The 10361-nt window shown below is 57.9% G+C and overlaps 3 protein-coding genes across 3 annotated transcripts in view; 1 reads left to right on the forward strand and 2 right to left on the reverse strand.

Moving 5' to 3' along the window:
• VOLCADRAFT_90462 (uncharacterized protein) overlaps positions 1 to 251 on the reverse strand; it is a gene marked incomplete at both ends in the record, with an annotated part of 2461 nt that extends 2210 nt beyond the window's left edge. The window contains one exon of the mRNA XM_002950103.1: positions 15 to 251. Within this exon, the coding sequence (XP_002950149.1) occupies positions 15 to 251 (237 nt within the window). The remainder of the gene's footprint in view (positions 1 to 14) is intronic.
• Positions 252 to 919: 668 nt separating this feature from the next.
• On the forward strand, positions 920 to 3517 carry VOLCADRAFT_90463 (uncharacterized protein; the record flags this gene model as incomplete). Its single annotated transcript, XM_002949986.1, has 4 exons — positions 920 to 1790; positions 2123 to 2225; positions 3286 to 3302; positions 3441 to 3517. 4 exons carry the CDS (start codon positions 920 to 922, stop codon positions 3515 to 3517), a joined length of 1068 nt encoding a protein of 355 aa, XP_002950032.1.
• A 3273-nt stretch (positions 3518 to 6790) lies between these two features.
• On the reverse strand, positions 6791 to 9891 carry VOLCADRAFT_90464 (uncharacterized protein; the record flags this gene model as incomplete). Its single annotated transcript, XM_002950104.1, has 6 exons — positions 6791 to 6850; positions 7525 to 7790; positions 8325 to 8604; positions 9087 to 9224; positions 9501 to 9572; positions 9817 to 9891. The coding sequence occupies 6 exons, from the start codon at positions 9889 to 9891 to the stop codon at positions 6791 to 6793; spliced, it is 891 nt and encodes a 296-aa protein (XP_002950150.1).
• Between the last annotated feature and the right edge of the window lie 470 nt (positions 9892 to 10361).

A 10361-nucleotide genomic window follows, 5' to 3' on the forward strand; every position in this document is an offset into this window, starting at 1 on the left:
GCCACCACTTCCACCTCCGCCACCTCCACCACCGCCACCACTCCCACCACCACCACCTCCGCCACCTCCACCACCGCCACCACTCCCACCTCCACCACCTCCGCCACCACCGCTTTTGCCATCGCCACCTCCACCACCGCTGCCATCTTCACCGCCTCCACCACTGCCGCCTCCACCCCCTTCACCGCCGCCTCCACCGCCGCCTCCCCCACCGCCCCCCCCATCACTACCGTCTCCACCGCCATCGCCATTTCCCTCGCCTCCTTCGCTACTACCTCCCCCACCCCCACCCCCATCACCGCCACTTCTGCCTCTGCCCCCTCCTCCAATTCCCCCGCCTCTCCCACCGCTACTTCCACCGCCGCTAACCCCATCGCCGCCGCAGCCACTCCCGCCACCCCCGCGCTTTCCTTCACCGCTACCCCCTTCCCCTCCTCCTCCATCCCCTCCTCCTCCATCCCCTCCTCCTCCATCCCCTCCTCCCCCATCCCCTCCTCCTCCATCCCCTCCTCCTCCATCCCCTCCTCCTCCATCCCCTCCTCCTCCATCCCCTCCTCCCCCATCCCCTCCTCCCCCATCCCCTTCTCCTCCGTCCCCTTCTCCACCATCCCCTTCTCCTCCATCCCCTTCTCCTCCGTCCCCTTCTCCACCATCCCCTTCTCCTCCCAATCCCAGTCCACCCCCGCCGCCACCAGATCCACCATCGCCGGACCCGCCATCGCCATCGCCGCCGCCACCGAAACCCCCTAGCCCTCTGCCGCCGTCGCCGCTGCCTCCATCCCCGTGGCCTCCCAGCCCGTTCCCTCCCAGGCCCCCCCCGCCGCCGCCACTGCCTGAGACGCAGCTGTTTGTCACGTTCAATAGCCCGGGTGATGACCGCATCAGCTGCGACAGTGTGAAGACCTCCCTGCTTTCCGTCATGCCGGCTTCGATTACCTCGGGAGTGCTGGTGAACTGCTCTAGCGGGTATAGCGCAGGTCTGCCGCGTTTCACATCCACGGTGGCGTTGGAGAGCGGACTGCTGGCAAATGCGACTTGGCACATCGTCACTGAGCACATTGGAGAGATTGTGGTTGCGTCCGGTATGGGCTGTGGCGGCACCGTTATTGTGACGTGGTGGTCTTCCGATGCCGAGGTGTTTGCGTGTCCCAAGCAGCCCGGTTGGGTCCACACAGCTGAGCTGTGCTGCCCGCCGCCACCGCCGAGCCCTGGGCCGCCGGAACTGCCGCCGAGTCCTGAGCCACCGTCACCGCCATCCCCGTCGCCGCCACCGCCACCGAAACCCCCTAGCCCTGCACCCCCGTCGCCGCGGCCACCAAGGCCCTTACCGCCGCGCCCGCCGCCGCCGCTGCCTAGCCCGAACCCACCGTCACCGCCACCTTTCCCCCTCCCTCCAAGATTTCCTCCGCCATCTCCACGACCAGCTAGCCCTTTGCTGCCCGAGCCTATGTCTTCCAGTGCGGGGCCTCCATCTCCAGCCCCTTCGCCCTCATCACCTCAGTCCCCGATTCCAAGACCTTCTCACCCACCTCCCAGTCCAGAGCCAAGCCCCCAGGCCCCCAGCCCAAAACCATTTCCATGGCCTTCAAGCCCGGCACCAAGTCCGGAGCCACCGCTCCCGGATACGCCGTCACCATTAGCAGAGGCAAAAAAGCCCCCACAACTACTGGCCATGCCGCCAGCACCCATGGAACCGTACACGCCACCGCCTAGGGGTGTCGACGCAAACGACACCCAGCCACCGCTGCCTCCACAAGCGACGCCGAACAACCAGTTGGCTGCATTGCCAGGTGCGCTCCCTGGAGGGCTTCAGAGGAGGACGCAACGGGGACCAAGCGAGCCTCCGGAATGCACTGCTGCTGTTTGCCTTCTGTGCGATCAGAATGGACGTGTTTCATTCTGTTTGCGGGCTTTAAAGAGACCCCAATCGGTGCTAGCGAACGAGCCCGGCGCAGCCGTAGCCATCGGAGGAGGGGGACTCATGCATTGAGCAAAGCTAGGGCGCGTTAAGACTCCTGTTTCTGCAACCTAGGGCTACCCGCCTGGCACCTTCAACCGGCAGTGCCTCACAACCTCATGTGCCCTCGTGTGCCCGGGCCCCTCTCCACACTCCCCATCGCAGGCGGGTCGAGTGGCACCTCCCCGGGCCCCATTGTGGCGGCTGCCGTGGTGCCGACTTTGGCGCTCGTGGCGGTGGCTGCCGGTTTGTACTACTACAACAAGAGGTGAGGGCCATGCGGCGGGCAGTGAGCATAGCGGGATGTGGCTACGGGTAACCTTCTGTCTGTCGCGGTTTAGGGGGCCGACGGGCCGCCAGCAGCTCCTATCCGGGGACGTGGAACCGGCAACGGTGTGCGGCTACTCGTGCTGTAAGGCCCATGTAATAGCCCCAAAGCTATAACCCACTACACATGCTATGCATAGCCCCCATGCGACCATGAGCATCATCTGTTCAAAATATAATGGATCAGAAGTTGCTTGGTCAGGTAATTAAAAGACAATTTTCTCTTACGGTTGATATCGCCACCATAACATTTTGCTAGAATATCTTTCCAGGCATTACCTCGTAATTTTATTCTTCAAGAGCAAGCGAGTACTGCTTACGGATATTTAGTTGATGCCCGCGTGTGTAGCCGTCTGCTGGGGGCAGGTCGAGGTGTCCTCAGCCACCCCTTGCGAACAAATCCCTGCGGGTTTGTTCCTTACTTGTACATACGCCTGCCTGGGCCTAAGTTGGACGCTCTCTATTGAACCACCGACCCACCTACGGCGGCATGTGTGTATGTGTCTGTGTGTCTTTCATAGGCGCCACGTGAACCAAGCGCTGGACAACCTCATGGGCGGCGGGGAGGCCTAGTGGCCATGCAGTGGCGGGTCACTGCACAGCACGAGCTTGCTTGCAAGGCGGCATAGTTGTTGCTGGAGACGCGATTGGGGTGTGTTTGGACATGCCGCACAAGACATGTCCAAGGCCAAGGATGTACGGCTGTGAGAATTGCCGTATGTTGTCATCGGGGTCCTTCCTCTCCGCAGCACTAAGTCAACCCCCCTCCCTGGCCTCCAGTCTTTGACGCATCAGCATTGCAGCACACTCCCCTCATGTACGGCAGTGCCATGCATGTGCTTAAGCTTGTTTCGTGGATGTTCGGTGGTGTTGTCAATGTGTCTGGCACTGCACAGTTGGTGTAGTCATGGTCCTGCTGTTGCTTTCTGCATGCACGAGACTGCAGCTCTGAGGCCAGTCCTCTGAACGCTTTGGCCTGTTTAGTCGTTTGCCCTTTGCAGCGGACATATGACGGCAGGTGGGCGGGGTTGGGTGTCCCGATTTCAACGAACGTCGCGCGGTTCTGCCTGTAAAAGGCGATGCACACATGTGAGGGTATGCTTGCGTGCGGCTATGTGTGCATAGTGTGCTTGTGTGCGCGCGTCTGTGCTTGCAGGTGGGTCCCTGTCCGCAATTACCGTGTCCCGCTTCGCTGACAGCGGACGGGGGACCCTGTGTGTGCACGTGATGTAATGTGATGTGGTTGTGGTGCAGCAGTGGTGTTGGGTGCGGTGCCGTGTGCCGTGTGCCCAGTCCAGCAGCGGGCTCCTAATGCACTGGCACTAGGAGGTGCAAGCCATGTAGGTGGAGACACCCGGGAATAAGGTGACCGCGGTGCAGGACTAGAAGCGGCCTGCGCTCATATATGTATGTGTGCATGCGCTCATATTTGCCGATCAGAATCGGGAAGGCGGTATCGAGCTCGCAACGCGTTCGCTTCGTGTTGTGCCCGTGTACGCCTCTCGTGCAATTCCATCATTCCTTGGAATTGTTTCATAGGGTTATGATTTGTTGCCTGGGTTGAGGGGCCCTAGAGAGCTACCGGGATGCATACTGCGGTCGAGGGCCTGTGGCTTCGATTGTGGTTTTCCGTCGTCCAAGTATATTGGCGAGCGTGCGACTAACCGTGCGAATGGTGATTGGTTGATGACTGAATACTAGGAAGTTACGGAGTGCTACGTAACCTCTTCCACACATATCCCGGCCTGACTTCACTCGTTGTTATGGACTTGGTTGGTTATGGACTTGTGTATAAGGTTTTGTTGAGGTTGCTTTGGCAGCAGGCTGGACGGGAGGAGTGCTGTTGCAAGAGAGTGAGAGCGAGGGAGAGTTGACCGAGTTGACAGTTGGAAGTATGAGGCGTGTGGCTTCGTACATCTACCCGACTCCAAAGCGAGCAAGAGGCCACAGAGCAAGCGAGCAAATGGATGGCTGGTGATCCTGCGAACTGCGGACAGTCCTGCTGGAGCGGATTCGACGTTTCAGCCGCAGTTGCAAAGCAGCATCGGTCGCTGCGGCTGCGACAATAAATTGTTCCCTCTCACTCTTCTGTAGTTGCACAGGACTTCGAATCGCATGTATTTTCCGGCCACGTGCCCTACAGCACCATACACGTTCTGGCTGCTGCTGCTACTGCTGCTGTTGCATGCACGGACGTCCCAGTCCAGATTTCATTTTCGCGCGCTGGAGAGGAGGGTAGTCGCGCGGCGCCATGTAGTATTGTGGTAACATTCTTCAGGAGGATCATTGCTGGTGCTGTGGAACCGTTGCAAAGGCCCAACTTGAGTGTCGCGGCTGCCTCAAATAAACGGATGGATGCATAACTGAGTTTCGGTGAATCTGCAGGTGTATGCGGGGTGGGCCCGGGAGGGAACAGCTTGAGGTGCCACCTCCGCCTCCTCCGTTAGGCTTAAGTAGGTATGCAGGTGGAGATTGGAGTGATAAGAGTAAGGCCGATAGGCTGATATGTAGCAGGTGCGCGTTCTGTTGGGTTAGTGGCCTTTCTGCATCAACGGATGCCTCCGTGGTCAGTCAGTCGCGCGGGACGTATGTGTTTGTGTGTGTTTGCAGGCTAGGTTGGGCAGGCAGCGGGGCAGACGTGTCGTGCGGCAGGGTGTTAGTGGTGGGGCGGCAAAATAGGACTTATTTCTCCATTTGCACTGGAATTTGTACATGGGATGCAGTTGACGCATGTCGCTGCATGTAGCTCCCTTTTGGAACTGTATGTCACTGTTTTACTCGACTAAAGCTATGACGCTCCGTACGGCAGACCGGTAACAGTGCTACTCCTCATAACCCGATAAGCCACCAGCAAAATGAACTAGTGTAGGCGGCCAAAGCCACTCTTAACCATGGTCCCGCTTTAACAGACAGATATAGATGTCAAGCTAAGCATTCACCACCACATTCTGCCCCTTCAGTAACTGCCGTTGACAGTCGCACACGACAGCTTAAACCTTTCACCCATTGCGAAAGAGCGGAAAAGCAGCGTACGTACCACCCTACATACGGGATTGGATACAGGTCCAAGGAGGGGCGCAGGGGACCTCTAGGTGTAGTGCCGTTAATAAGTGTTTATTCGTGTTCTCGGGGCTACTACTAACGGAATAGGATAAGTAACGAGGGTATGCGACCTGAAACGGCCGCAAACAAACATGCCCTGCTCTGTACGGCGCCGCCCTGTACGGCACACCTTTTCGTGTAGCTGTCATAAATGTAGCCCTTGAATCCCTTGTTGCCTGATCAAGCTCGCCAGCTGCGGCCCCTGCTTTTGCCGCTGCTCCCCGCTCGCATTGTGACTTATGTTTGGAGTTCCTGTCCATGACCCCCCCGGTCCTTACGGACGGCCCCCGCATTCGTGCGGAACTTGTAACTTGTGTTTATAATAAGGGTGCGGCTGGAGGGGGTGGCTTTAAAGTTGCGCACCTAGGTCGATTACAGATGGGAGGTAGCTCCTCCTGCTACATATGTCTAAATGCTACTTGCCGATGTTGGTGCAACTATTTGCGTTGTACGTCCACGTGTGATTGCCATCGTTTGTACAGACTTCCGTACATCCTCAGCAGGGCCCCTAATCTTCAGGCGCTACATTCGCTGTGAGGAAGGTGACAGTGTTTCAGCCTAGCCCCTCCTTGGCATCGGGACTCCGCTTGACGGGTGATTACGATGTGAGGAGTAGGAAGGAGGCGAAGCATTAGGTATAGAGGAACAGGACTGGGAAAGGTGACGGTTCCCGTCTTTCAGCCTTGCACGCCGGAGGGTTGAAGTCGCAAATACACCCCACGGCACGGCACGTCTCAGTTCCGTCATACCAGACAGCCGTTTGCGGGAATATGGTCCCAATCGTTAGTCCAAGTGTTGGGAAATAAGGAACGTGTGACACCCATGGTCCTGCGTTTCTAGTCCAATTGATAGTACAAACACCTTCCATAACTTTACCGCAAACAGTTCCAAGAACATGGCATTCCCGTCTTGTGCTGCTGCTGCTGCTTGTCGCATTACACGCTTGTTAATGGGCCTGAGCCCGGAATTGGCCCCCAGAGGCCATCTAATGTAGGAAAAAGACACATGTCCATACAGTTACATACACACAGCCACACTCTAGATAAAATAAAAAAACACGGTCTAGCGTTTGCGTTTCCTGTCATTAGAAGATGGTAGCCTGCTGCACCGCTCAACCCCACCACAATCTTCAGCTGCTCCTAACAGCTCAGCTCACTTAATGGCAGCGACCATTGAAGGACAGCTTGCTGATGCCCTCAGTGGAGCTGATATAGTGCTAATAATAGTTAACACAGCCCCACGTCCTATGACCTTCCCAATGCCTCGCATTGCGTTTTCAAGGGGGAGAGTGAGTGTGTAGGGGAAAGTGGAGGCGCGCCGCCGCACTCGCCGTAGCAGGGAGGTGTCGACCTTCGGGTACGGCGGTGATCATCGACGGCTTTCTGTCCCGTCTCAATCTCGCCATCAGTCTCTTCGTTGTAACTGACGATAATGAAGTTTCTGCATGACCGCCTCCTCGCTCGCCTGTGGAGCACATTGTGTGTGCGTATGTATGTATGTGTATTGTGTATAAGTGCTATTCTGATGATCTGAGCAGTGGACCGGGAACTGGCGGGAGAGTGCCATGCAAGAACAACTTCACCAAGCAGCGACAAATTGGCAGCGAATTTGCATCGTCTGGTGTTATATGTGTACGTGGGTAAAGAAAAAGGCGGCGTCGCTGATGGCCAGGTGGCCATGTGGCCATGGTAATGGTGAGGAACGAGGTCCTGGGTTGGGCGGGACGTCCATCCACGTCCCGTCCAAACACAGCGCGAGTAGATCATGCGTGAGTGTCTCTGCGTGTGCACGCATGAAAGGGTGTGCGTGTATGTGTTTGCGTCCTGATGGGAAATCCCCTGAGTCGAAACGCACTGTATGCGTGTGCGTGTGCATGTACGTCTGCCCACCTAGGGAGGTGAACAGTGTCGCGGGCGTGTGTGCAAAAGGAAATTGCGGACTCTGTTCGCCCCCTCGGGGCACATCCCCCGGAGGAGCCCCTGCCAAGCCTCCTCTCCCAAACAACAATTTCCCACCCAACCGCACCACGCCGACTGCATCATCAGATCCTATCATCCCTCCCCTCCTCCCTCCCCTCCTCCCCCCTTTCGTTCCTCCCCTCCTCCCCCCCCTCGTCCCTCCCCTCTTAACCCCCTCACCTTGACACCTAGCTTTGTTGTGTACCCCAGCCAAGCCAAACTCAGTATCACTACCGCCGCCACAAAATACACTGCCGGGCTTAAGGGCTCCTCTCCTTCCTCCTCCTCTGTCCCACCCGCCCCGGCACCTCTCCGCTGCTGCCTGCGCCGACGGCCCTGCTGCGACGCCGACGGCTGCGATGGTGGCGGCCGGACACAGAAATCGGTGCTATAGGAGGCGCTGCCGTCGAAACAGCTGGTCTCCCCGGCCGCCGCTACCTCATACCCTGACGAGGAGGCGAGGCGAGGGAGAAGGCGCCGCGGATAGCACAGCGGGAACACATCAGGTGGAATTAAAGAGAGGGGGGCCGCCGTGGGGGTGGGAGGGAGGTTTGCGGGCACGGGGTTTCGGACCCCGGGGTAACCCGGGGAACCTCACTCCCGGCGTGCGGGCGGGCGTGTGCACACAGAGCACACCGTGGCCCCCGGAATCCCTCTTCTTGATAATCACGACTATTGGTATGTCGCAACTCAAGATGTAAGAGACACACACACACACACATGCGCGCGCGAGCGCGAGCGAGCGTGCGCGTGTAATGTCACACGCCGTATGTCACAGTCCCCGAAAGGGATGAGTGACACAATGCGGAATAGTGTCGACTTGTGGGGAAGAGCCGTCGGAAAAGATGAGTGCGAACCGTCACAGCCACCCGGATTATTATACCCTCCACCCTAACTCCTCCACCTCTCACCTCGCCCCCGTCCCTTTCCACCCCAACCGCAAGAACAGCACGCAGCGACCACCCCCTCGGCGCCCCCACCTGCCTCCCGACACAACCCCTCCCCGTCCTGCACCACGTCACGCAGCCGCGAGCACAGCAACGGTCCCGCCGCCGCTGCTACCGCTGCCGCAGCGGCAGCGCCTGCCGCCGCCACCGCCGCCGCCGCTTCCTGCCTGGCTGTTGGTGCGGCACAGGGCAACAGCTGCGGATCGAATGCCGACAGGGAAGTCGACTCGAAGGTGAAGTACTCGTCCCGACACGCAGACCACCACTGGTCGCAGACACCCCGGCACACCGTGGGCTTGATTCCCACCCCAACCTGGGGAAGGGGGAAAAAAGGGGGGAAAGGTACCCGGGGGGGGGGATCACATGATACACGAAACAAAGCGAATCAAGGCCGAAACGTCCAAGGCTCCAGAACGAGGGAAGGAGAAGGCCATGAAGGCCCTCGGCGGCCGTTAACGGAGGTTAGAGAAGGGGAGGGATAAAGAAGACAGGGACCGACAACTCGGGAGTCCGATACCGAAAGGTGAGGACTTCTTGTTTTACTAGCCCTTCTTTTCTAGCCCTTCCCTTCCCTTCGCATCCCTGTAGGCACTTCCAGCCGCTGCAGCTGCCGCTGCTACAGAAGCTGCCGGCAGTAGCAGCTGTGGTCGGAGTGGCAGCAGCCACCGCATTTCGTGAAATGCCCAATAGCAACGCTGGTAGTGGCGCAGTAGAAAGCAACAGCTGCAGTGGCAGCAGTGGCAACGGAGGCACTATTGGCAGCAGTGGCAGTAGCTGTAGCAGCAGTGGGCGCACCTCCGGATCACACACGCGGCAGGACATGCGTGTATGCCAGGAGAGGCAGGTCCGGCTGAAGGTGGGGTCCTCGCGAGCAGCCGACAGTGCACGGTGTATGGCCAGCGCGTGTGTTAGGTTGCAGCAGCTGCAGGTGTACTGCAGTGGGGTGGGGCGGGCAGGTGAGGAGGATGGGTTAGGGTGAGGGAAAACGGGCATACCAATGGGACAAGGGCGATTACTTACAAGAATCCGAATCCTTGGCCGTCCCTTCCGCTCGCGGTGGCTTTGGAGGGCCCTGGTTCCTTTCGAAACTTTCAGCTTTCCCGTCTCGTGCCCGACCCAGGATGTCCATTTAAATTTACAACTGTCCTCCCGTTCCGCGTAAGGTATAGTGCCTTCCGGGGGCACGATGCTTCATTCCCAGGTGCGCACCTGGGAGCAGGCGGGCAGCCGTAGGGTCTGGAAGTACGCCGGCGGGTACGGCTGGGAGAGCGGGAGACCCACCTGCGCAGCCAATCCAATCCATATGCCATGGACCTAAGTTTTTGTTACCTTCAAAATTGTGCTACTGTGCGCATGCATCACAGGAAAGAGCCTTTGACTCCACCTGGTCGTGGCAAGTGAAGTCATGCAACCTATTATGTCGTGTAGGGCTCCGGCAACAGCCCTAAAACGTTATCGTAAAATTGATGTACTTTTATTACAGGTATGGTAAAGATGCTGGTTGCACATACATCTCACGACGCACCTGGGGCTTGCAAAATAACGCATTGTTTTGCGCCCAAGCTGTAATTGCCCATATTGATATAAGCAGGAACTTCATACTATGTCCGCTAGGGACTAAGTCAATTCGATAGATGGATCGCTCCTCCTGCCTGTATCAGTCAGCCGAATCGTTAATGTGCACACTTTGGCGAGAGCTAAAGCAAGGCGGGTGGAACATTCATCGGCAAGAGGCGTCATAAAATAATAAAAAATTGAACACTGTCTTGGAGGTAGGGGCTTGCGATTGAGTATGTACGACGGTGTCGATTGTGCTCGCGACATCATCATCATCATCATCTTTGCTCTTCATAGAGACGTTTCTGCGCTCAACGGAATCAACCTGCCGCCACTAAATTTATAGGCTGTTCGACGTGGTTTGCTCGTGTCTGCTCAATGCGTGCTTTTGATGGCTTGCCAGGGGAGTTAATAACCCAGTGTTGCATAACCGCACCAGAGCTGTGTGTACAGAAACAAAATTGATGGGCCTTGGACGCGATCCCCGGCACTGCCGGCGTCTGCGGGCCACGA

The sequence above is a fragment of the Volvox carteri genome, assembly GCF_000143455.1.
Source record: "Volvox carteri f. nagariensis unplaced genomic scaffold VOLCAscaffold_17, whole genome shotgun sequence".
NCBI classification, from domain to species: Eukaryota; Viridiplantae; Chlorophyta; class Chlorophyceae; order Chlamydomonadales; family Volvocaceae; genus Volvox; species Volvox carteri.